The sequence below is a fragment of the Pholcus phalangioides genome, unplaced genomic scaffold, assembly GCF_987345545.1.
Source record: "Pholcus phalangioides strain wild (caught in Gottingen) unplaced genomic scaffold, Ppha-v1.0 ptg000022l_1, whole genome shotgun sequence".
Taxonomy (NCBI): Eukaryota; Metazoa; Arthropoda; class Arachnida; order Araneae; family Pholcidae; genus Pholcus; species Pholcus phalangioides.
In genome coordinates, this window is record NW_028301615.1 from 31,983,633 (window position 1) to 32,011,580 (window position 27,948).

The 27,948-nt window shown below is 39.7% G+C and overlaps 1 protein-coding gene across 1 annotated transcript in view; it reads left to right on the plus strand.

The window, feature by feature from the left end:
- The first annotated feature begins 2,307 nt into the window (after window positions 1–2,307).
- The window catches only part of LOC149070205 (fatty acid CoA ligase Acsl3-like), a 44,761-nt gene continuing 19,120 nt past the window's right edge, over window positions 2,308–27,948 (plus strand). Inside the window, exons 1-6 of the mRNA XM_089250247.1 lie at window positions 2,308–2,711; window positions 22,823–22,983; window positions 23,476–23,682; window positions 24,880–25,057; window positions 25,204–25,310; window positions 25,456–25,588. Coding sequence (XP_089106373.1) covers window positions 22,843–22,983; window positions 23,476–23,682; window positions 24,880–25,057; window positions 25,204–25,310; window positions 25,456–25,588 — 766 coding nt within the window. The 5' untranslated portion in view covers window positions 2,308–2,711; window positions 22,823–22,842. The remainder of the gene's footprint in view (window positions 2,712–22,822; window positions 22,984–23,475; window positions 23,683–24,879; window positions 25,058–25,203; window positions 25,311–25,455; window positions 25,589–27,948) is intronic.

Consider the following 27,948-nt stretch of genomic DNA (forward strand, 5'->3'; position numbering starts at 1 on the left):
CTATTCGAGTCTATAACGTCTAAGGCTATTGGCCGTATTGGCCATGGCAGCACTTCTTACATACGTAATAGCATTTCCTAGAAACAGACCTTACGCTATGTGCACAAAAATATACACCACGCATTCCGTTATGCACCAATTGTTAGATGTCCCACAGAGACAGTAGTAGTAGGGCCATAGGGCAGTCCTGGGATAACAGAGTGGGGCGGCACGGGTGAAAATTAAGTAAAAGGGGGAGCTGAATCACCTGACATGGCTGAAATGTCACCACCCGTGAAGACACAGATGTGTAAAAATGTTTTTTTTTCAAGAGGAATGTGGAGATAAAAAAAAGTTGACTATTTTCAGAATCCAGCAGAACTGACCAAACGACCATGGCCATTTTAATACACTGGCCAGGGTTTTCATGTTCATGAACCCCCCCCCCCCACACACACACACACACACGATGAGAATCTGCACTATGATTTTCGATAATAAGTATGAAGATATGTAAACTGTTACTTTCAGCTAAGTATCGGGCTCAGCGCATTTTTTCCAGCGGGGGGGGGGGGGGGGGGGTTCTTCATGATTTTAAGACGGCCCTGAATAGAACATCCCCATGAAGGACCCGGGCTCGAACCCCCACCGTCACCATAGTGGTGGTTGGCTGAAGTTGGTTTTCGAGGCATTAATGCGAGCCGAGATCTGTTAAAAAGTCTCGCCCCAGTGAGAAATAGGCCTACAACGATACAATTATTCAATCATTACACTTCACTCTTAGTTAGAAAAACTGATGGCAGATGGCGACACTCCACGCAACAAGCATTTCACAGAAACAAAGCCAGGTTCATAGCACGTACGCGCACATTTCAACATGTAGCAGTTAGTTAGAAGTTTCGCAGAGGAATATGGACGAGGTGCATGTGAGGTTTAGTAGTAGTAATAGTTCCCAGGGTTCCGGAGATCGACTTATTTAAAAAAATTTTCACCATCAGTTTACTAAAAAAAATCTATTCAGTGATCACTGAAAACATTTTTACTTACTCATAAGTAAGTAGAAAAGGTCTCACTCTTCACTCTTGGATGAAATGAGGGAAGGGGGAACAAGAGAAGAAATATGGCTCAAAAGAAGCCATTGTCCCACACCACATGCTAGAGCAAGGACTCTAACAGGTCCACAGGCCAAGAATTTTGACCAGCCCCCTTCCTAGTAAATTTACAAAGTCAACAAATACAATTAGATAATAAATTGTTATTGTCAGGACCCATCGAGTCGATTTCGACTCTTGGTGGCTCTATAGATCATGGCTCTCCAAGCTGGTCTGTCATTCACAGCAGATAATAAATTTGCTGTAATGCAATTCTCTTTCGGGATCCATTAGTATACGTTGTCAGCCTTCTCTATATGGGGAGGGGCATGGAAATATCTCACCAATATTTAATTTCATCCATCTTTTCTTACCTCGTTCCAGAATAGTTGAAGGAAAAAGAGGTATAACCCGAATGCGGACTATACATTAGGATTAGCAGAAGCTGTGTGTATACCAAATTTTTTAATTTTAGTGCGCATTCTTTCACCATACATAGGAAATTACGATATAAGGAATCGTGTATGGTTAAGTTCACTGTACCATCAGTTTGGTCTCTCTCCAGTGACGTCTTAACGCATGGATCCGGTTACTCAGATGCAGAGGAGGCTTCTTGAAAATGAGGTTTCGTAAAGAGTTTCGTGAAACCATTATTATGCGTGGGATACGCATTACATCCTAACTTGTGGCTGCGTTTGATGACACCTACCACAGGAATCAAAACTAAAAAAGACGTGGGTAGTTTGAAATCAAATAATGATACAGTTCTGCTAACTAAGTATTAAATTTTTTTTTAATTTCATTCATAATTGATTATGCGAATTAATGCATATTCACTAAAAAGAAAAATTAGGATGTCCCTTAAAGCGGGACATATGGTCACTTTTTGAGGGATCACCGATAAAATTCTTTTCAAAAGGGGTCACGGTTAAAAATGTTTGGAAATCACTGCGCTTGTGGATCGAAATGCTGCTGTAAGTGGTCAGGAAATCAGAGAAAGGTCACCATGGTGTATAATCGTAATATTAAAGTGAGGGTAAGAAAAAGTGAAGGAATTATCGAAAAAAAAAGAAAAGAGAATGCAATTTTGATTCGATCAACTTTCGCACAGCATCATTCGAACGACGTCTTTCTTCGAATGTTATCAGTTCGAATTTGTCTACAAGTGATAAAGACGAACAGGACACTTGGAAATTATGACAATTTTTGTTATTCATCGCCGTTGAAAGAGATAGAGATAGAAAAAAGAGAGTCGTTCCAAAGGACACACACGTTTCTTCCGATTAGATAATGCTCTCCCTCATTGATTGTCCCTCTCCTTAACGATAAAACGATTCCTCGTTTTTAGATGAACCGAGAGGAAAAATCAACTTTCAATCCATACACAACACATCTAGTAGGCCCTATACATTCAACACCAGTGTGTGTGTCTGTGTGACGAAAGAATTTACCCGCCGTCACTCCCTCATTCATCAGCAATCACCATTGGGCGAGATTCTGGACTGTGTGTGTGTGTGTCTGTCTGAACTTCTTCCGTTCCTGGCGAACCTAACTCTACTACTGTTGGCTAGAATTACGCATTAATTGATTCCCGTGTCGAACGGTTTCGGAAAAGCTAAAGATTGACTTGATAATTTCAAGGTAAATATTGATAATTGCTATATAATACAATGTACGTAAGGATTTCAGGCAAACATTGTTGACTTTCAATGACTGGTAACTGAACTTGTTCGTATTATGTGATGTCTACAGAAATTCATCGTGATATATGGTAACGCAACAGCTCCTTATCACTCGTGTAAATCATTACTTTGTATTTTAATTGTAATGAAGACTTTTACTTGATAATTTTAGCTTGATCAGGTAGGGCCGATACTAGAGGGGGCGGGGGGTAACTGGCCCGGCCGGCAAAATTTAGGGAGCAGTAGTTTCAGTAGATAACAAAGAACACCGATATAACATTATCAAATTTTAAAGTTGTGTGTGTGTGTGGGGGGGGGGGGCAAAATAATGTTTGCCTGAGCGGCAAAAATCCTAGTTACGGCCCTGGGAACAGGTCTAATGAAGTCGAAATAAGACTGTGCCATTATACAAATTGGCTGAGTTGGACAATGAGGACATTAGTCCCGAATTTCAACAATATATATTCACTGACTTACAATCTTTGAATCGATTCACCCCTTCAACCCTTCACGTAAAAGCAAAATATCCCTGTTCCTAATTCAGAAATTTGATCCCTAATTGAAATAAAGCTTTTGTGATGAATATCCATGTTTCTTCTGTAAAGTTGGAAATTATTATAGGATTACCGTTTGAAATGGTGGTGGTTTTTATAATATTTTTGTATTTATGGGGAGGAATTTTTTCAAACTGTACCTTGTGAATTGATCAATTATGGTAGTCCGGGGGGGGGGGAAGGGGGATTTTTGCGTTTAGTCCAGTGTTTCTTATGTGCATGAGAAGAAGGGAGGGGGTTACTAAATCCCACCCCCGGTCCCCCTCCCCCGAATATAGATTGTGTGCCAATCTTTATCTGCCAAGCTGAAAATCCATTGAAATATGAAAACAACATCTCGCCGCCGACCAAAACTACCAATCACCCCTTCCGAAAGAAATTTCTGGCTTCGCCCCTGATTTAATGAGTGTGTTCAATGGAAAATATTCAATTTAGTCCACATCAGCTTGTGCCCGATTTCCATGTGGTATTATTCCCTCATAATTTTCAGTGCCTGAACTTTGCACAATATATATACCCCCTAACTAACGAAACATCTTTGGCTTTAATTTGAAGAGCACCTGCCCTGTGCATGGTCCGCCACCTTAAAGCCAGGTTTTCCTAGGAGCAGGTTTCTATAGCTCACGCAACCTGAATTTCAGGTTTTTAACCAAATTTATTTGCCGTTCCTTCCCAAATTTCCAGAAAAAAAAACCACCAAAACTCAACATCCGTCTTTCTCAGTTTTCTATAGAAATATATATTATAACCGATAGTCCCTTGGGGTTCATCCGAACACCATTCTGGGGCGATATCTCCCATTTCAAGATTAAGAAAAAAAAATGCATTGATGTTATCATAATACAGTATAGCAAACAATATCCGGATTTAACGCATGAAAAAGGTGGTCTCTTCCAAACCAGGAAAATCGGAGGGGAGGGGGAATGACGATATATTTCTATAAATCAGGAGCTCTTAACGTTTTGTGTTTCACACTCTTTTCACTATTGAGATGAAGGCCAGGGACCCCCTCCCCTCCCCGTGCCAATAGGATGAAGGCCACAGAACCTTTTACAGAACAATATTCCGCACATAATAATTAAAAAAAAAAAACAAATTCATTATGTTTTCCCCCTCCAAGGACCCATAAAACCTCTCCAAGGGATCCATGTACGTCTGGTTAAAAAGAACTGCTTTAAATGATGAAAAACACACACGCACAAAATTTCGTACAAAAAAAACTTGGTTGTGTTTTCATTGTGAACAAAATAGCAGTGATTACGAAATTCTTTACTTATGTTTTGTACATATATTCAGTCCTATCCTATTGAATGAATCCTTTGAGGCCGAAGAGAAATTATCAGTCGATTTTTCTTTTCCTATTTATTTCTAAATAACCCGAGAGAAAGTTCAAGTTCATGTTTCCATTTCTGGAAAGAAGAAGATAACGATAGGACATAGAAAATTCGAGAACGACTAGAGCATTGGAAAAGATATCTTTTTTCATGCTGACTTCTCTAATGTATTTCTAAGTTGCATTCGATGATGAAATTTGAGATATTAGTCTTAGGAGACCAATGACCGGACAATCTGTCGATAACAGCGTAAGAAATTAATTAAGAAATAAATAAAGATGCTATCTAAATGAGTGGATGTAAGCAAACTTCGGTGCACGCGAACCCAGATGTCGAATTATTCCTTTAAGGCCGGGATTACACTAAGATAGTTTTGTGAGAGCACTTTGGTAAAATTGGAAAAATGTAACCAATAAGGGCACCGGATACATTTGAGCGAATGTAATCAATTGGCTTATAGGTTGCTTTTTTTCAAGTTTTGCGAAAGATCTTTTATCAAACTTTTATAGTGTAATGCCGGCCTAATACAAATGCGAGAATATACGCAATATGGCTTCATGGGAAACGGAAAAAAACCTGTTTAAAACCGGGTTCAAGGATTTTCGTTAAAACCCGTCTATATAGGTCGGCATTTCAACCCCACTTTAGTAAAGTCGTCAAAGGTTCGCAAAAAGGGTTATTGCAGTGTTTTCCAAAATGTGGGCAATAAGGGCAGCAATGGAATGTCCATGGTCCCCACAAAGCAGGGGGGGGGGAGGCTGACAGGGCTCTAGCCCTGGGGTCCGGGATAGTTCTCATCATTTTTATGTTTTTTCACGCTATAAATTAACTACAGAAGGGGCCCGTGAAAAGTCTGACCGGGGGGCCCGCAAAAGATCCCAGCCTAGGGGTCCCGCTCCAAGATGTGGGGGCCATGGGAATGTCCGTTGCTCCCATGGGGTGAGGTATGGTTTCAGTATAGGATCTTATGGGTTGGCTTGAGTTGGGGCGATGAGAAAGAATTTTTTCTGAAGAAGGGGACGACGGAACAAAAGGTTTGGGGAAACTATGGGTTATGGGAAAGGAGATTACAACCCTCAAAGATTCGTAAGAGAGAGAGAGAGACAAAATGCTTGTGTGCCCCCAATTTTTTCCCTACGAAGGGAAAAAGTCAACAAATGTGAATAAACCCTGTTGCAAAATCCGACAGAGCTAATCCCAAAGATTCAGAAAACGCGGAAAAGTTTTTTTTCGAAATGAACTTTATAACAGCGTAAGTAAGAAATTAATTAAGAAATAAATAAAGATGTTATCTAAATGAGTGGATGTAAGTAAACTTCGGTGCACGCGAACCCAGAAAGTGGAAATGTTCCCTTTTGAAAATAAGCTTCTCATTTGTCGTAATGGATTCTATCCATAGATACGCATTATTCCATAAATATGGTTATTAGAATTTCATTTTTAGTCATCTTTTTTATGAGGATAATCCCTCTTTAAAGGCAGGCAATTAAATATGATAGATAACGGTCCCATCTATTGACAAGAAAAACCTTTAAAAGAGTTGAATGAAGAAAAAAAAAAATTATTACACACAATTCTAGAATCATGTGTAACTAATTCAATAAACAATAGCAATTCTCGATAAACAATAGCAAATCTATCATCGAATGATGATAAGCATCCTCATAACAATCAAGTAATAATAATCTCTTCAATAAAAAATAAGAAACTCTACACCACACTCAAAATTCTTTTTGTAAACTTTTCACTAAAAACATAATATTTTTCGGATAAATAAAAGCCCGAAAGCCAATAATTTATATTGGACACAGATTTTAAAAATATGTGAGAAAAGTTGGAAACTATTGAAACGTGTTCTGAAGTTCAAAAACAATTTTCATGCTGAATTCTCATCTTCGGTTTTACATTAATAATGCAGAGATTTTTCTCCTGCATTTCATGTTCATGTCGCTAAGAATTTTTTCTGAAGAATGGGGCGACGCGGAACATAGTTTGGGGAAACTATGGGTTATGGGAAAGGAGGTTGCAACCCTCAAAGATTCGTAAGAAAGAGGGGGTAATGCCAAAGTCTCCTAGAAGTAGTATCTAGGAGGCTTTGGTATATAATGACTGCTTCCCAGGGCTGTCATTTCAACTTTTTTTCCGGGGGGGGGGGGCAAAGCACAATACTCAATGTATGTATATATATATATATTTGTATATATTTGTATCATTTATAGTGTATTTTCAAAAGCCGGGGGGCAACGGCCCCCTGCCCCCACCCCTAAATGACGGGCCGGCTGCTTAAAATTTTTTTCCAACTTTCATAGGTAAAATATTCGCTCTCAACTTTATTGAACAATTTTTTTTCTCAGCTTGGGTTGTTCGCAAGTCGAATTACTCATAAGTCGAAGCACGAGTTCCAAAATTTATTTTTACAATTATTTTCTTATTCATCTATTAAGTAGATGAATTAGTTTATATAAGGAAAAAAAAGGATTTACATAGAAAAACGATTAAATTCCAAAAAAGAAAAAAAAAATCGTTAAAGAGCCTCTGGGCCACCGCTGCTGTGTTTAGAATAGAGAGATACCTTCCAGATTTAATAGTAAGGCCCCCTTTCACACGGAGCGGATGCGGACTCGGGTCCGCATACCCTTTCAAACGAGCACTGAAGATGCGGACGAATCGCCCGCAGCTTTATTTCGAAATTCGTGCATAAAAACTGTTTTTTCGCAATTTTTGTAATTATTTTTTTCCTTCACCCCTGATTCAGTGCCCATAGGCAGCCTAGAGGCATTCTTTGGTGGTTTAATCTAGAGCCACATAGAATATGGGAATAAAGATGTCTTCATTCCGATCCTCACAAGTAGTCGATGGGAGATAACTGTGGATGGATGGATTCACACGGAGCGGATGCGGGTCTGTAAGAAGTTTTAACAATTGGAATATACTGCGCCTTTCAGACGAGCCGAAAAATCTCCGCACCTAGGAAATGTTCATGCGGGTCCGGACGTCGTCCGCATGTGTCAAAACCTAAGTGCGGGCTCCGCATCCGCACATAGAAGTTTTGACAATAGGTTTATTCGGAGCTATTCACACGATGCGGATGCGGAGCGAATTCGTCCGCATCTTTGGCTACTTTTTGAAGGTGATTTTTCACGGAATTTTTTTAATTATTTGCCATAAATACCCTTAAAAACACCATATGATGGTCCCTGCTCATTAATATAATGTACCTACATACGTCTACGCCTCCGTTTCCTTCTGAGATGGAGATATAGCAACTTTAACTGCCTTTTGTCCATATTTCACAATTTTATACAATAAAACCTGTCAACAACTGCCACTGACGGGACCAAAATTATAAGCCGCTCTGTTCATTACAAATATTTAATTGACTACATACTTTAATAACTTTTAAATTTAATTAAAAAATTTTAATTTTTTTCTTTCTAAATTTTTAAAATTATTTAAAAAATTATTTTAAATATTTATTATTTTTTTAAATTTTTAATCTGTTAATTTTTTCAAACTTTAAAAAAAATACTTTTATTAAACAACGTTATCCACGTACGGTGTTCACTCAGGGCCGGATTAAGTCGTTTGAAGGCCCTAGCACTTGAATATTTTTGGTGGTTCCCCTGATACCTACAAGTTTATTTTACTCGGTATTCAGTCTATAAACTTAAAAAAATGAAATTTTATATTTCAGAAATGAGACTAATCTAAGGACGGGATTTCACTCTAAAAGGTTTATGAAAGTTATTTTATATTACTTGAAAAATGTAACCAATAAGCACATCTGTTACATTCGAGAGAACTTAACTGATCCGCCTATTGGTTGCATTTTGAAGTTTTATAAACGAACTTTTATAGTGTAATCCCGGCCTAAGACAGAATTGTGATGTGAATATTTCTAAGCACAGGCATTTTGAAAGTCTCTACCCCTCCACTTTTTTACTACTTGCAAATTCTTTGATATCTCCTGAATTTTGTTTTTCTTTTTTTTGGAACATCGAATGTTTTGGATGTTTTTGGATTTGATTTTTCGAACATTGGATGTTTTTGGAAATTTTCCTCCATATTTTTCTGAAAAGACGGATTTTTCTTTTTCAAAATATTTTGAAAATACACTGCTGGCCACCCAAATTGCAACACCAAGAAAGACAAGAGATATCGCAACAATATTTATTTTGTAGATAACATGTTGACCAAGCATCAAATGATTAAATTTATAGACTTCTGTGAAGTGTGGTTCCTGCCAAAATCAGTAGCCAGAGTAGCCGCCATTGTTGGAGATCACCGCTGCCACACACCTCGGCATTGATTCAAAGAGACTTTGGATGTGTTCTTGGGGTACAGCAGACCAAGCAGCTTCCACGCGTTGCCAAAGTTGATCTGGTGTGGCAGCTGGGGATGTAATCTGGGTCAATCGTTGAGCAACCATGGACCACATGTTTTCTATCGGCGAAAGATCCAGAGAGCGAGCTGGCCAGGGAAGCAATTCAATCTGGCGATTGACGAAGAACCTTTGGATAATGCGTGCCACGTGTGGTCGCGCATTATCCTGTTGAAATATGGCTGTGGGCAAGCCCTGAAGGTAAGGAAGGACAACTGGCTCCAACACCTCGGAGATGTAGCGCTGGCTTTTTAAAGTACCGGCAATGCGTACTAGAGGAGTGCGAGAGTGATATCCAATACCGCCCCATACCATAATACCCGGTGCAGGACCAGTGTGGCGGTGCATAACGCAGCTGTTCAGCATCCTCTCTCCACGGTGTCTCCAGACTCGAATCCGACCATCGTGGTGTTGCAGACAGAAGCGTGACTCGTCAGTAAAGACAATTTCATTCCATTGTGCCGTCCACATGCTTCTTTCACCGCACCATTGGCGGCGGAGGCGTCTGTGGTTCTGCGTCAAGGGTAGACGAAGCAATGGACGTCTTGCGGACAGACCACTCTGCTGTAAACGGCGTCGAATGGTACGCGCAGACACTGGATGATGCGGTACAGACTGAATGTGCTGTGCTATGGTTCGTGATGTGGCTGAGCGATCCGTCACTGCCATACGTACAATACGCCTGTCATCACGTGAAGTGGTGCACTGAGGTGGATGCGATCGAACGCGTCGGTCCGTCGTACCCTCCTGCATCCAACGATCACATATCCGCATTACAGTTGTTTGGTTTCGTCCAACACGACTACCGATTTCCCTGAAAGATAATCCACAATCTCGGTAGGCCACTATCCTTCCTCTGTCGAACTCGGATACTTGATCAAAAGATGATCGCTGTTTTCTACGAGGCATAATTGATAGTTTTTTTGAAAAAACCACAAGAAAAACACAATTGCCGTACTTCAAATCGTCGAAATCTCCAAGCCTTAAATAGCGCTTTGAAGTGGCGCCACAGGCGCGCGTGATGTGCGTCTGCGCTTAAATTCTAATCATTTGCATATCTCACCTCCGCTAATGCATGTTGTAAATTTCATATTATTTGCATGCTTCCTTCAGGGTGTTGCATTTACGGTGGCCAGCAGTGTATTTGAAGACATTTTTTCCCATCGACTACTTGTGAGGATCGGAATGAAGACATCTTTACTCCCATATTCTATGTGGCTCTAGATTAAACCACCAAAGGCTGCCTATGGGCACTGAATTAGGGGTGAAGGAGAAAAATAATTACAAAAATTGCGAAAAAAAGAACAGTTTTTATGCACGAGTTTCGAACTAAAGATGCGGTGATTCTTCAGTGCTCGTTTGAAAGGGTATGCGGACCCGCGTCTGCATCCGCATCCGCTCCGTGTGAAAGGGGCCTAATGCTGCGCATTCGATACATTTAAAGGGCCGTCGAAAAATTTCGGGGGAATCTGAGTCAAAACAGTTTTCGATGCTTATGATTTCATATAGGCTACACATGTAGAGACACCAAATTCGGCATCCACGAGGTATACATAATTACAGAATCTACAGAAATGCTAAAAAAGCACCTTAATGAGAGAAATAATTTTAGAGTCATTTAAGAACAAAAATAATTTCATAATTGATGAAAATTTATAATTAGTGAAAAAAACAGTCACAGAATTGCTGGTAGAAGTAATTGTAGAACTGTTAGAATTGTCGAATGCTTATAGAAATAATTTCAGAACTATTGAGAATAGTTTCAGAATTGTGACGAGTAATTTCAGAATTGTGACGAGTAATTTCAGAAATGTTAAATTCATGAAAAAAATTAAAAATTTTTGAAAGAAATCATTTCATAATTGATAAAAATTTAAAATTAATGAAAAACCAAAATTTTGGAATTATCGGTACAAATTTCAGATTTAATAAAAGAAATAATTGACTAAAAAAAGAGCTAATTAATTATATACATAACTAGCTATAATACCCGGCGTTGCCCGGGTTTTCTTCAATGAGGCTTTTTTGGATCACGTGATATCTCCCTCTTTCTTTGAGGGACATGCAAACCGTGTCTAAGTTAACCAATATGACGACTTCCTGCGCGACTTCATGATATAAACAAATCTAGATTTAAAGGAACATAGAAACGAATATATATTTTTTTCTTTTTTAAGGGGTGCTAGGTATTTCAAACCCCCCACCCCCCCAACTTTAAGTTCTCCATCTGCCTGTTTCAGCTTTCAAAAATGCTTAATTTCTTCGATGTACTTTACGGGCCCATAATTAATTTTAAAACATCCTAAACTATGAATTTATGCAGTTGAATATCAAAAGACACTACGGAGACATTAATTTTCGCTTGAGAAGATATAAATAAAAAGTTGAAATCAATGTTATTGCATGAATGTTCAACTCAAAAGTAGGTCCGGCTAATTACTTCATATTTGATCTCCTGGGCTTCGTATATCTCTAATCAAACTCAATATTTCAGAAATCTAGAATTCAACACAATTTTTAAAATTATGTATGTGACAGAAAACTCCACAAAATTTCAGCATTTCTACAGTAAAATCGGCAATTTTAACACTGATTTCTGTGGGGCATCATCCTTTGCCTTACCCTCAAAGTGATGCTTATGATGGTGTCTATTCAAAAAGCTCTCATTACTGGGAGGATTGAATAAAGTGGCAAACCATTATAAAGGCATAAATATTATACATATACGTACAGCATTAAAGAAACGGCAAACCATTGTAAAGGCATATGCACGTCTTAAACGCATTGCTAGGGAACCACGGTAACCAAAGTAAACGTTCGGAAAGTGATTGTTGAGGCCCAAAAACCATTGTTGCCCTACGGTTTTTTGCCCATTTGGGGCATTTGCCCTGGTCTGACGAAATTTTAAAGTAGCCTATCGTTCAAGTCGGGTCCCATTTGGTATATATGCAAAATTTGGTGACGATCGATCTAAAATTGTAGATTTGTATAGAGAACAGACACACACACAGAAAATCAATTTTATATATATAGATAAAGGAAGTTATCTTATATATAAATATGACATGAATGTCGCTCTCCACTTGTTAATACAAGATATACAGAAGACTGGATGTTATATAGCCCTCTGGTGGCTCGTCGTCAATGAGCTATTAGCTGATCGGTTTCACCGTCCATTGCACGGTTCCGTTCGGCATATATACGCTCTAGCGAAGGAAAATCTCTATCTCCTCTGTAGCTTAGCGGTCAGAGCACTCGTCCGGCAATCGAGGGACCCGGGTTCGACTCCCGGTAGAGGCAGAGATGAGTTTTTTCCTTCCTTAAAAAATTAACATCTCAAATAATAAATATCTTCACAACATCCAGTCTTCTGTATATCTTGTATCTTATATATAAATGTGAAAGTATGTATGTATGTATGTATGCTCTTTATACAAATCTACAGTTTTAGACCGATCGTCGCCAGATTTTGCACATATACCAAACAGGACCGGGATTGAGCCGTAGGCTACTTTAAAAGTTCGTCAGAGCTGGGCAAATGCCCGAAATGGGCAAAAAACTGTCGGGCAACAATGGTTTTGGGGCCTCAACAATTACTTTCGGAACGTTTACTTTGGTTACCGTGGTTTCCAACAATGCGTTTCAGACGTGAATATATGCCTTTACAATGGTTTGACACACCTTTAATTCTATTATTATAACAGTTTATTCATTTATAACGGTTTGTCACATTTCCAATCCTCCCAGTAATTGAAGAAAACCCGGGAAGCGCCGGGTATTTTTGCTAGCCTATATACAGGGTGTCCTGTAAGTGATAATGTGGCCTTTATCTCATCAACCGCCCATCGTATAGGTATAGTTTCAATTTAAAAAATGCGTAAGGCGTTTGAATAATATACATATAAATTTTTTACGGGGCGGGCAACGTCGCCGGGTATCAGCTAGTTATATATAAATGTGAAAGTATGTATGTATGTATGTATGCTCTTTATACAAATCTACAGTTTTATACCGATCGTCGCCAGATTTTGCATATATACCAAACAGGACCGGGATTGAACCGTAGGCTACTTTAAAAGTTCGTCAGAGCTGGGCAAATGCCCGAAATGGGCAAAAAACTGTCCGGCAACAATGGTTTTGGGGGCCTCAACAATCACTTTCGGAACGTTTACTTTGGTTACCGTGGTTTCCAACAATGCGTTTCAGACGAGAATATATTCCTTTACAATGGTTTGTCACACCGTTAATTCTGTTATTATAACAGTTAATTCCTTTATAACGGTTTGTCACTTTTCCAATCCTCCCAGTAATTGAAGAAAACCCGGGAAACGCCAGATATTTTTGCTTGCATGTATGCAGGGTGTCCTGTAAGTGCTAATGCGGCCTTTATCTCATCAACCGCCCACAGTATAGGTATAGTTTCAATTTAAAAAGTGCTTAAAAGGAGTTTGAATAATATTCGCTGCAGAAGCTGGACATATGGCGTCACTAACAACAGAGAACAACAACTACGGCGATAAAACTGGGAATAAAAATGTTCAACGCCAGATGATGAACTCAATGCTTGCCTCAAATCATCAGCACTCTACTTCACCAAACACCAACTCTGGCCATATCGCTACATTGCAATTTACTGCCATTAGTGAGATGGGTTGGAAGTGAAGGTGCTGTCTATCGGTGGTCGCCTCGAGTTTGTTAGGACATCAACACTCTGGCACGAAGCTAAAAAATTATCATTATCCACCAACATGCGAGTTCAACTGCAAAATGACTCAGCACTGCTATCATTTTCACATCAGTTGATCAAACTTGGCAATGGAAGAATTCCCGTAGACCCAAGCACTGGACTGATAACGTTCCCAAATGGATTTTGCCAGTTATTATATATATAAACTCAGTTCAAGAACTTGCAGACCACGTCTTCCCAAACATTCAACAAAATCACCGAAACCATGAGTGGCTTTGTGAGAGTGCGATTCTGGCACCGAAAAATGACAGTGTGAACAAGATCGATAGACAGCACCTTCACTTCCAACCCATCTCACTAATGGCAGTAAATTGCACTATAGCGATATGGCCAGAGTTTGTGTTTGGTGAAGTAGTAGTAGTGTGAACAAGATCAACGGAAAAATCCTAAAAATTATTCCGGGAGACTCCACATCTTACAAATCGGTTGACACTGTCACAGACACAGCGCAGACAGTTCTGTATCCTGCAGAATTTCTGAACTCTTTGGATATTCCGGGTGTGCCACCACACAACTTGACCCTCAAAGTCGGAGCACCTAAAATGATTTTAAGAAATTTGGAGATACCGATACTCTGCAATGGCAACAGACTCTGCGTGAAGAAATTGCACAATTACATCATTGAAGCAACGATTCTAACTGGATGTGCTGGAGAAGAAGACGTCTTCATTCCACGTACCCCAATTACCACTGAAGAAATGCCATTCACTTTAAAGCGATTACAGTTCCCGATTCGTTTAGCTTTTGCCATGACAATCAACAAAGCGCAAGGCCAGTTGTTAGTAGTGGCAGGTATCAACCTACGTGAGCCCTGTATTTCACACGGACAGCTTTTCGTCACCTGTTCGCGTGTTGGTAATCCCAAAAATTTGTACATTTACGCACCAGATGGAAAAACCAAAGATATTGTGTATCCACAAGCGATTGCCTGAAGTTTTTAATTAAAATATTTAAAAATTAAAGTAATTTTTTTTTACTTAATGCAAAAATATTTGATTAAGAAATAATTAATAAGCTATATATATGTAAATTTTTTACAGGGCGGGCAACGTCGCCGGGTATCAGCTAGTTTAATAATAAGTGAAAATTCAAATTTAATGAAAGAAATGAATTCAGAGTAAATAAAAGTATTCAATAAATTTGGGAAACCCTGTTTAATAACCGAGAACACACCGTTGTATGACTTGTGGTGGCTCTCGGGTTTCGTAGAAAGTTTAATTTGGCCCTCGATATGTTTGAAAGGTTGAAGACCCCAGATCTATTCATTACAACCGAATCGCGCTATTGTCTACACCAGTGGTTCTCAACCTTTTTCGACAAGGGGAAGACTAAAAAAGGAGCTTTTTATTCTACCATTTCTGTAACGTAGCCCAGTTGGCCTCTTTTTGTTATTTATTTATCAAATTTACTCTTTCATTTCATTCTTCTCGATCGGCCGCAGAGCCCGAGCACCGGTTGTGAGCCACAGTTTTTACTTTATCTGTGACTTTTAGATCACCAGGTGTAGGTAATTCACATTCCATTCAATGTTCCTGATACCATGTGTACAAATCGACCCCCTCCTATTTCAGGAAGAAATTTTTGAACGACACGAAAGCGAGTTAAACAATACCGAAAACCGAAAACCATAAACCATAGTTGGTGAGACAGGGTTCATCAAACCCCCTTCATCATGACTCTGCCAATTCCTGTTGCAGTAGTGCGCTTTGCAAATGAAAAAGAAAATAAAGATCAACGAGGTGGGTATCTCACAAGGATAATATTGAATATCACGAATAAATGCGAGTAGTGAAAATGATTAAATGTACTCTCACCGCATAATTATAATTAAATGAGTATTAATATATATAAATAGATGTACCGACATGCAGCATCACCTCGTCTTCAAGAACAATGTGCAATGTTTTTGTATACTTCGTACTATGTTCACAGACATGGCAGCGCAGGCCTGGGCATATGAAGAAAATTTTTTGGGCTTTTGAGACGTGCTTTATCTCTGCTGTCATATGAGGAAATCTCCATGAGATGTGGAATTTCAGAGTTGCTAAGTTTATCGTATAGTTTTTTCGCTAGCTTCTTAGCATAAGATGTTACATCAGTCACTCAAGAATCCTTTCTGATGTTGACGTTTCTGACAAACCATGGTAAACCGGTGTAACGACTCAGGATTTTATTTCGAAATCTTTCCAATGCGGTGATATTCACCCTCTTTGAAAATACCAGACAGGTGCTGCATACAACAGTATCGGTCTGATCGCCATCTTGTACAATATAATTTTATTTCGAACTGAAAGACTTGAGTGCCTGTGGCTTAGCCTGTTGAGCATGACCGACGCCACAGTCGCCCTGCGAACGGCATCCACACACTGCCGGGAGAAATTGAATCTCCACACTGAATTGTCCACAATCACACACAAATATTTATTGTGAGTGACAGGGTTGACAATAATTCCTTGCACCTCTATAAATGCCTGTTGTGGTAGTGATGTTTTGTTCGTGAACCACATGAACTCAGTCTTATCTGCATTCAGTTCAACACGGGTTCGCACACACCAGCTCTCGACCAGTCTAACCATTTCTTGTAAATTTGAAAGGGCCTTGCTAGGGTCCTTATCTGTGCAACAAAGGCACTATCGTCGGCATAAAGAGCGGTGAAACCCTTAGGGGCAACTGGGAAGTCATTCATATGAAAATTGTGTAGGATGGGACCTAACACACTTCCCTGAGCTATTGATGAACGAATCTGTCTAGAATTAGATATTGAGTCATTTATCTGTACTCGGAAGGAGCGCGAGTCGAGATAATTGCTCACAAATTTGATGATGTTATTGACGGCATTCCCATGCGAATCATCTTAAACAGCAGCCCATTGTGCCAAACTTTATCAAAAGATTTCTTTAAATCGAAAAAGGCTACTGCTGCAGTGTCTTTATAAATTTTTTCTTCCTGAATTCGTTCTACGAACCGCAATAATTGAGTGGTGGTCGAGTGCCTGCTGCGGAAACCGTGCTGCTCTGGACCGATAATGTTATTGTCCTCTACAAATTTGTGTAGTCTGATGGCTACCACTCTCTCAAAAAGTTTCCCTAATGAACTGAGAAGTGAGATTGGGCGCCAATTCTGTGGATAGTGTAGGTCATGTCCAGCTTTGGGGATGACCTTAACTTTAGCGAGTTTCCATTCTGCCGGAAAGTGGTTTGTACGAAGTAATTCAATAATTCGTTGAATATGTTGACCAGCTGGCGAACCATATTTTCGGGGAGATTATTGATAGTGTTGTTGGTGATGGTGTCCTGACCAGGTGCTTTTTTCTTTTTGAGGTTTTTGATAATGTTTGTTACTTCTTCAGTGTTCGTAGGAAATAAAGCAGAGGGTTGTTCTGGGGGAATATCCCTAAAGAATACTTGAACTTCTCTGTCAACACTGGCAATAAGCTGAGGAGGAGTGTTATCACATGGAGAGAACTGTCTTTCATATGTGTCAGCAAATATTTCCGCTTTATCACTGTCACTATATACTGTTCCGCTTGTGCCGACAATCGGAGGAATCCTCGAATAAGTGGGCTTACATGTTTTATACACTTTGTATAACGTGCCATCAGCACAATTTGCCTCACGTAAAAAGCTGAAGTAACGCTCACTCATAAATTCTTTGATTTCTCTAGATACTTCTCTTTTTATAGACCTGTATCTATCTTGGTAGTACGGATTTAACGTTCTTTGCCATTTCCTCCTAAATTTGTTTTTTAATTTGATGCGTTCCTTAATCCAGCGGGGAATACCCAGTGGATTATTAGTGGGAGCATCTCGGGTGGATTCCTTAGCAGTGTTAGTGATGGTTTCTGTGAGAAACAATAAGTCAGATTCAATTTGATCAATATTGCCACCCGTGAAGGAAGGCAAGGTGATTCTGGCCAGCTTTCGCTTAAATAATGGCCATATCACTATTTTCTTTGGTTTACATATAAAAGGAATATTGAAATCCGCTACCGGAAATATAGGATTGTGATCAGAATCCGTGACAGGTTGAACGTGAACCGACATAGCAAATGTAAGGTTCTTAGCAAGCGCTATGTCAAGAATATCTGGTGACTGGCCAGCCTGGTCAGGAAAATGAGTTGGAGTGTATGGCGCATAAGGTTGAATGCTCTTTCTGATACAAAAATTTTCGAGCACCCTGCCTTGGGTGTTTGTAGAGTACGAGTTCCACAGAAAGGATTTAGCATTCATGTCGCCACATATTATCACTGGGTACTGACAATTGAAAAATTCGTTAAAAAGTGGAATGTCTATAGTGTTTCTCGGAGGTTTATAGCACACTCCTATCCTAATTTTTTGATTGTTTACGTAGATCTCTATTGCTATTACCTCACATTGTGTCGAGGGAGGTAGCTGAATAATATCATAATTAATGTGTCGCTTTACATATATAGCTACTCCTCCTCCTGGACCAAAGCTTCTATCCTGTCTGATACAGTCATAATTTGCTACTTTGGCAGTGTGATAAGGACGAAGCCAAGTTTCCCCCACCAGTGCAAAGTGAACACCATCAGTGTCAAGGATGTCCCTGAACTCAGTCATGCTAGAGACCAAGCTTTGGGCATTCCAAGCCATGATCTTCATGTTATGCAACACAACATTTGGTGTACTAGACATTTGTGAGTGTTGAAGTAAATAAGTGTTCAGCTGCAGTTAGAAAACAGTTGAAGAAGATTTCTGTTTTCTCCTCGTTTGAAGTAGCTCTGAGGATTTTCAGAAAGCAGTCCTTCGTAATAGATATTAGTTGTTGAATCGGGAAAATTATGCTATTTTAGAGTTCGTATTGATATCGTTATTTGCTATTTTCGTGGGTTCTTTTTCCACACTGTTGCCACCACACATGTCAGATCGTTGATTCGAAGCTGTTGGTTTCACCACATTGCAGTTTTTTTAAAAATTAAAGGAATTGCTATATTTGAATATGTGACTAACGAAAAAATCATTCTCACAAAAGCGTCTTTTTTTTTTTTGGTATAGAAAAAAATAGTTCAAAATTTTGTCAAAAGAGAGCGCCGCAAGCGTTTATTCACCAATGTGAACGAAAACACACATCATCCCAATGAAAACCTCGACTTAAGAAAGTGCAAGTAGGGGGAATCTTAAAAGCATTACATCAGCATCGAGGGGGGTTTCGGATTTGCCGACTTTTGATGACAAGGGGGGGGGGGGTTGCTTCCGTCATCAACCACCCTTTTCGAAGATATGAAATAAATATTCTAAGCTGCTGACGGAGTTTTTCTGACAGGGAGAGGGGTCAGTGTTTTGCAGACGGGGGGGGGGGTCAATAATGGCTAAAAACCTGCTGACGTTATACTCGAACGTCATACAGAAATGAGTTGTTTTAATCGTACACCTGAATTTTATACGACTCTGATTTGCATATTTCCAGTGATTTGTTTCAGTTCAGCACCCTCTATTGAGAAAAATTTGAATTGAATCTGTTTTACCGTACCAAACACACACACACAGCAACCCCCTTCACCAGCATAACTTTTTCGCAAACTCCATTCAAATATACCAGTAGCTGGCACATGAGCGGCTATTTCACCAAATCTGGCCATATCGCAATTTACTGCCATTACCGAGATGGGTTGGAAATAAAGGCGCTGTCTATCGGCGGTAGCCTCGAGTTCGTTAGGGAAAATATCTTACCAACATCCTCCCTCGGGTTCGAAACCGGGACAGCAACCTTCACGGTAGTAGACGAGCATCTTACCACCATGCCACTCGGGCGATTCAAAAGTGCCACTTCTTTCAATTTTTTTATGAATTTTTAAAAGATTTTGGAATTTAGGGGGGGGGGGACAACCTGTATACTGCAATTGCATTTATTTCCTGCACTGTACAAAAATTTTTATCTCAGATTTTTTTTCAGAATTGTTAAGAATGTAAAAACGGCTAGACTCAGGGGGACATCGACTTTTTTTTGGGGGGGGGGTGGCGTAAGGAATTTATTTCAGTGAAATTTTGAGTTACCAACCTTCAAAAATCATCTAAATTAACAGAAATTGGTTAATATAGCACAGTGTTTGCCAAAGTGGGCAATATCGTCCCCTGGTGGGCGATGGAATGGTCCGGGGAGGGGGCGACACGGGTCTCCTATGCCCCTGACCCGCGTACGCCTCCGCTTATATCCCCCATAAAATTGTAGATTTTAGCATATGTGTATGGCATCCATATTTGTTAAGGGCATCTTTTTCTCAGCCACCTCGCTGGACATTTTGCCTGTTGTGGTGTTGTATTTGTATTTTTAGATGATGCGGATCGAACTGAAAACCTTGCAAATTAAAGTTTTAATTGAAATTTGAATACAGTCATTATAATAAATCTCCTAAAAATCAGGAAACTCCATGAAGAACACGAGAGTTTGCAGCTCTGTGACTTCTTACTGCTTGCTCAACACTGATTTTGTTTTGCAAAGATATTTCAGCCTACACGTACACGCACATTCATGTACCGATTCGTTGGGGGGTTCCGGGGGGGGGGTGCATGTGGGGTGTAGCAGTAGGGGCTCGGGGATCCATGATGTTCTTAAGTCAGCCACCTCGTTGGGCAATTTGCCTGTTGTGGCGTTGTATTTGTATTTGTATATTTGTATTTTAGGGGTGATTTTGCTGCGCGCTGGTTCCAAATCTGGCATTGGGTTTCGTCCGATTTGCTCCAGTGTTTGAGATAAATGAAAATTTAATTTCAATGGTGAAATGCCATAAGCAGCGTACAAATCACATTGAGAGAGAGAGAGAGAGAGAGAGAGAGAGAAACTGTGTGTTAAAAATAAATACAGTAAATCATTTTCAAAGATATTTCAATGATTTAAGAGTCATTTTGCGGCGCTGATTCGGAATCTAGCATTGGTTTTGCCGAATTGGCTCTAGTTTTTTACATAATGCATGCTCTAAACAATGTGATTTGGATGCTGTTGCCTATGTATTACCATTGAGTGAGAGAGAGAGAGAGAGAGAGAAAGAAATTTAATTTTCCTTTTATCTAAAAAACTAGAGCCAATCTGAAAAAAAAAACTAGTGATTCGGAATCAGTGCCCCAAGAATCCTCCTAAAAGCACTGAAATACATCTATCTTTGGTATGATTACTATAATATTATATATTCTATAATATACTTTGGTGTACGATATATACAATGATATATACTATATCTATTTACTATAACGCGCAGTTTCAATGTGATTTCTTTGCTACTTACGTATATATTACCATTGAAATTTAATTCTTACTTTATCTCAAAAAATAGAACCAATCTAACAAAATCCATGCCAGATTCAGAATCAGCAGCCCCAATATACCCTAAAATCATTAAAATTTACATTAAAAGAACATGAATTTTTTTTTGTTGTTGTTGATCAGTGTTATTTAATGTTAACAATCACGGTAACTTCATGAATAAGGAGCCATTCAAGTATTACGTCAGCATCGATGCTGGGAGGAGGGGGGGGGGGGTGTTTCGTATTTGCTGATTTTTGATGACGAGGAGGGTGGAAGGGAGGTTTGACTGATGTGCTTACACCATCAACCACCGTTTATAAAAATATGAAATATCCTAAGTAGCATCTTTACTAAGAATGCGAAAAACGAGAAAACCTTTCCTTAGTTTGTGGGCACCTGAACTAACATCTCCCTCCACACCTCCCTATCGATAAGTCTTCAAAAGACAACCTTCTCTAGTAGATCGCTCAATTATTGCCGCTGTGGTTGGTGGTCGAGTGATCAGAGTGACGAACTCGCATAGCGTGGACCCGGGTTCAAACCCTGCCCCAGTGATGGTCGGCTGAAGTTGATTTTTTTCGAGCCGATCTCCCTCATTAAAACGTCTCGCCACAGAGACCAACGGACCTACAAGCGGTACAAACGTCACACTTTACTTAAAATCTGTAACATAGATAGCAGCACTAAAACAATTCACACATAACACTATATATACATACTGAGACTGTTAGGTATACACACTTCCGGCGCAACTCAATCGGTAGTAAATTGCCCATGGGGCGATAGACCGGAGTTGTGCTCGTATTGCAAGAAAAGAAAGTAGACCTCAAGAGATGCCTCTCCATACCGTCTCACTCATGGGGTGGAGGGAAAGGGGTCGGCTAAACGGTTTTATTTCCACTCAGTACGTCACATGCGTTGTCCTTGTGTGATTTGCATGGTGATTGCGGGGGGGGGGGGGAGGGTATTGTCTACACTTTCGCCTACCCTGCCTACGTATATTCTCCAATTGAAATCCTTTCAGAGGTGAGCGCAGGATCAAGGGAGCACAAAAGGCTTAGTGGGGTGCTTTGCAATGGATTTTGAGTTTGAGCTTTTTGAGCTTTTAAACAGCATTGAAATTAACAAGAAAATTGATGATAATAACATTATAAAGGTCCCTTCCGATATTTGAATTTAAAAAAAAAAAATCCCATCAAAAATAAGGTTTTTGATCGTCTAGAGGGGGGGGGGGGCATAAGGGCTCGTGCTCGCCCCCTCACTGCGTACGTCTCTGATCCCAGTGTTAGTAGATAGGAGGCAGACCTGACGAAATTTTACTGAGGGGAAGGGGGTCAGAGGCTTGCTGACTTTTGCTGACGGGGAAAAGGGGATAAAAAAAAACCGGCTAAGAATCTGCTGGCGAAATACTTGAACGGCCCCCCAGCATATTCTGATTGTTTATCATGCTTCATGGGCGAAGATTATTCTGGACACTGATAACTGTGTGCTATAGTTATCAGTGTCCAGACACAAATACGCTTTTCCCCCCACTCTCTTCGATTCCATCGTACGATTGGGGGAAGAGACAATAAGACTGACTGGGTGAAAGATAATTTCTATATATCCTGAGTTGTTTTTTTTTGCGTACAATTTTTTTTTCAAATATAAATAAGTTCAGACGTCACTGAGATTTCGAAAATCAGAAAGATGTAGTCAAATGTTATTTTTTGCAAACGTGTACGTGAATAGTTAACACTTTGGTTTGAATCTATCCACAAGACTTATAGGAAATAATTTTTCCTCTCTTTGCAGGTCTTGAAGACAGACTTTAGATGGATCTCCGGAAGTCATTTGTGAAATTCGTGGTGTTCTTGTGCCGTATCATAGTGTACATACATGATTTCATAACTATACCTATATATACTTTGATCGACAAGCCTTGGAATCACTGGAAGAAGACCCATAGAATTTGGGTAAGTAGACATTCATTTGCAGATATCAGATCATGTAATTTCAAGTCTTATGACTTCTGATGTATCCTCTCCGGAAAAGAGGCAGGTTCGAAACCAGGTTGGGGGCGACTTATTGTGTATTAAATGGTCACTACACTGTCTCGTATTTTACAGTATAATTCTAATTGCTTATATTATGTGGCTTTAGATATGGGATATCGGCCGCATCTGGATCCGCGTCTGGCAAGAAGATAATTTCTGTCCAACTTAAACCAAAGCTTTACCCTCAGACAAAGAACTTTCAGGACCTTCTGTGTGTTGCAGGCCGATATATAAATTATATTCTATAATTTGTTTTTAATAATAACCATTTTTTGAGTTATAATGAGACCGAATTTGTTAATGGCTCTAATGCCGATATTCGTTCTTAGACCTGCAGCCCATTAGCTTTTATATTGCCTGTCAAGTTTTCTCGTAAGTTAAATTTAAGTACATTTTATTTTCCGTTTCCAGTCGAAACTCGTCGATTCAGGTGATCTGTACAGTGTTTACGTACGCCAAGTGCATGAAGAACCCGCTTGGCATCTGGAGGAACTGAATACGATAGATGAGCTCTTCAGGCAGGCCATCGAGCGTAACAAGTCCAAGCCCTGCTATGGTGTCCGACAGGTTCTCGGGGAAGAAGAAGTCACAACAAAATCCGGAAAGATCTTCAAGAAGGTGAGACGTTTAATCCTATTTAACTACAGTAGAGTACAGTAGGGAGTACTTACTGAAAACCCGAATTATCCAAACAACGAGAGAAATCGGTTTTTAGGGGGAGGTGCAAATGTGAATCCATCTCCCCGTTAAAAAGTCCCGAAAGCAACAGGCCTACAACGATACAATTAGTCAATCAATACACTTCAGTCATAGTTAGAAAAATTGATGGCAGATGGCAGCACTATTCATTACAAGTATTGCACAAAAACTTCACATTGGTTCACAACACATGTACGTACATTCCGGCATGTACCAATTCGTTAAAAATTCCGTAGAGGAATGTGTACGACATGCATATATGGTTTCGTAGGTTAAGTAGTAGTAAAAGTATATGAGTTGAGAAAAAACTCATACTTTAAAAAAAAATTCACTGCAGATGGCAGCACTACATATAACAAGTATTACACATAAACAAACTTCACAGGAATTTTCACTATACGTACACACACATTCCAACATGTACCAATTCATTAGAAGTTCCGCAGAGGAATATTGACGAGGTACATGTCTGGTTTAGTAGTAGTAGTAATAGTATAGCTTAGTGACCTGCATTCCTGGCTGAAACTGAAATTGTGGATGGTTGTGCCAGCGGTAGTACGGTCCCCCGTACTACATCAGCTCCTCGCGGCACCCCTGACAGAGGCTGGAGACGCGCCTAGCAGCCGCAACACACACTTTCAGAACCACTGGCTTAGTTCGTTAAAATTAGATCAGTCAAGACCGATGGCCTCTTCATAACAGATGCTGACAGGGCCCTTCATATATGGGCCCTGATATGAATGTCCTTATTTTTTTATTATGATTTTTTTTTAGAAGGGCCTGTGGAATATTCTGGCATGGGGTTCCACTGAAGATTCTAGCCAAGAGATCAAGAATCCTCTTAAAATGAACTACTCGCATTTATTGGAATAGTCAAACAAAAGAAATGCGTAAAGCGCTTTGAGAAAGAATTTCGAAAAATTCCAGAAACCCCCTGGAACTTTCGAGACTACTGTAATGGGTGAAAACCACCACCGAAATGTCCACCGTTATTTATATCGGTAATTGCTTAATAATCAGAAATTGAGTAATTAAATGTGCGCGAGTTTGAAAATGGATGACATATTAATCAGACATTTCAGGCTAAATTTTCTTTTCGCCATTCATTTACTTCAGCTGAATTTGGGTGATTACCACTGGTACACGTACAGTGAAGTTGAGGGCCGTGTGGAAAGAATCAGCAGAGGGCTGCTGTCATTGGGCGTACAATCGAGGAAACCCATCGTGATTCTAGCCGAAACTAGAGTGGAATGGATCTTATGTGCCAACGCATGCTTCAGAATCAACGTCCCAAGTAAGCTTTCAAGTGTCAAATCTATCAAATATTTCCAATCACACACATTGAACGTGAATCTTTGCATTTTATTTCTTTCCCCGATTTTTAAGTCTATCTAACACCTAAAATATGCTAATATCGATATTTCAATTGATTCTACTCAGTCGTCACATTATATGCTACACTTGGAGAAGAAGGAATCGCTCATGGGATCAATCAAACCGAAGTTACTCATGTAATCACATCAGTGGATCTGCTTCCAAAACTGAAGGTTAGTTTCATCTTATCCAGTATTGCTCGAGTAATTCAAAATTGGAACACTACAAGAAAATATTAAAATCTTATTTATACCACTATACTACATGGTTGGTTTTTTTTGTTTTTGTTTTATTAATACGTGACGCCTACATTTACAGAAAATCATTGGAAAACTGCCGAATGTCACTCACATAATCTACATGGATGACCGGAAGAAGCCGACGCTTGATGGGATACCAGACAGAGTGAAAACGTTGCCGTTCTCTCATCTCGAAGAGAATTACGATACAGGTTAGATTGACACGATTCAATTTTGGAGGTTGAGTAAACTTAAAAACTCCATCATTATATATGATACGTAGCATAAAATATTGAAAATATAAGAAACCGTATTCACTGTCGAGAAGGCTATTTCCGATAATTAGTGCCTTCGACTGATACATTACTCATTGCCAATGACCCGTCGTGCGTAGCGTGTGTCAACTAGGCCTTATCTTACATCTCACCTTCACGGTAGTGATATTCATTGTTCTCGTGTCTGCTCTACTTCTCCGGTGGCGTGGCCATTGAACTATTCATGCATATGTCATCTCATACCGATTTGATGATAGCCCAGGGAATGAGCTTTTTTTTCTCGCTTTAATGATGAAGCATAGCTTCATTAGTTCAAAAATGATTATTTTTTCGGCTTCTTAGTAACTTACCATTCTACAAGTGTCTTGAAAGATATTTCACAAATAATTGAATTTTTGCTATATAGCGGACGGAGTTGGTGTTTGGTGAGGTAGTTCCATGCTGGATGAGCGCTAAGCAAAACAAGCTTCTATTAATTTGTATATAGCTTCATCAATTGAAATCCATTCTTGAATGGATTCGTAAGGTATATCGGATGGTATGGCACAATCAAACGAAGCAGTCAGGGGCCGTACCATCCCCCATGCTCATAAAAGGATATCCGAGAGAAACTGACGTGTGTCTAGCACTAGCGATTACTATAGGTGTCCATTCTGAGAGAGCATGCGCATTAGAGACAAACAGATGCTCGAGAACTGATATATTTAATTATGGTCGACTAGCAGCAACTGTTGAGCAGTTGGTACGACGACGACGTAGAATCGAAGGCAACCGAAATGTTCATAATTCGAATCCCCCTCGTGTGTGTGTGCATATATATATATATACATATAACGCTATTTTCCCCGTTTTACCTTACATCCTCAATTTTTTGAATGATTATATTTATTTTCTCTTTTTCACTTGACTCAAAACTGTTATTAAACGTCCCGACATTCCCGGAGGTGTGTGGGGCACGATGCGCTTGTTGCAGGGGATGGCGTATCAGCCGCCCGCTCCCACACACGTTTAATTACTTTTCGCATTGCAAAATGAAAGCATTTGATGTTTTTGTGATTGTATTGTAATTATTTTTATCAATAAATAAAAAAAAAATGAACTTTTCACAAACGCAACGCTATCGCGAGTGTAAAGTACCGTAATCCGAATCTCAGTCAGTGGTTCCCTCCACTTCTTGAATAAGCATTCGTTTTCCTCCGTGCATTCGGAGGAAAACCCAAACAATCATCTGAAGAAATAAAGTAAGGGGGAGGAAAAAACATAAGATCTCCCGAACCATGAACCCAAAGCGGCTTTATCTTTATACAGCTTTGCATGAACCTCTTCCGTTTACCTTCAATTCGGTGCCGTCGTCGTACCAACTGCTCAACAGTTGCTCTGTTAGCTGTTCATGATTAAATATATCAATTTTCGAATACCTATTTGTCTCTAATGCGCATGCGCTCTCAATGGACACCTATAGTAATCCCGAGCGTTAGACAACAGTTTCTCTCGGATATTCTTTTATAAGAATAGGGCCTCAGAATGCAGTTGTGTTCATCAGGAAAATTCACCAGAGAGTCATTCAGCAAGAGTGAAATCAGTTTTTCTAGTTCGCAGCTATCACGCAAGCTGCATTAAGTCATCATAGACTGGACTGTGCGGCTCAGCATGCTTTCACATTGAGTGAGTTTGTTGCACGACGATGACCGCTCTCATTTATGTCTAGCGATTTTACTCGAAGATTCTGAAAGCCATGAAATGGCAGATCGGGACGTAGGATGTGCGTGGTACTGAACCTCATACCGTTTTCGTTCTAAGGCATCCTGCACAATGGTTGCAACAAGCACTGTCATGCAACAACATTTTACTTCGCTAAAGCATGCTACTTTACCGCACACAAACTCCGATCATATATCGCCATACGGCAATTTCCAACCAGTGGAGTTGGAAATGAAGAAAGACTCCATTCATCAGCGATCGCCCCAGGCTCGGTAGGTAAAGAACTTGCTTCTGAGCCTGGATTCGAACCCATGGAAACCTTCATAGTGTAAGACGAGCATCTTACCACTGCGCCACTCGGGCACAAATACACATGCAAAAGCATGATGGATCATTCAGTCATGTGGGTTTTAATCAGATTGCCCATGTCCAATGTGTCATTGTAAGGATCTGACGAAAGTTATGAATTCACCTTTTCCTCTGTCTGGATACCAATGATGACTTTCCCCAACGAACCCATGGTGTACATTCTGATTTCTTATGGATTACTTTGTTTAATTCTACCACATAATCGAATGTAACTCTTGTCCAACTTA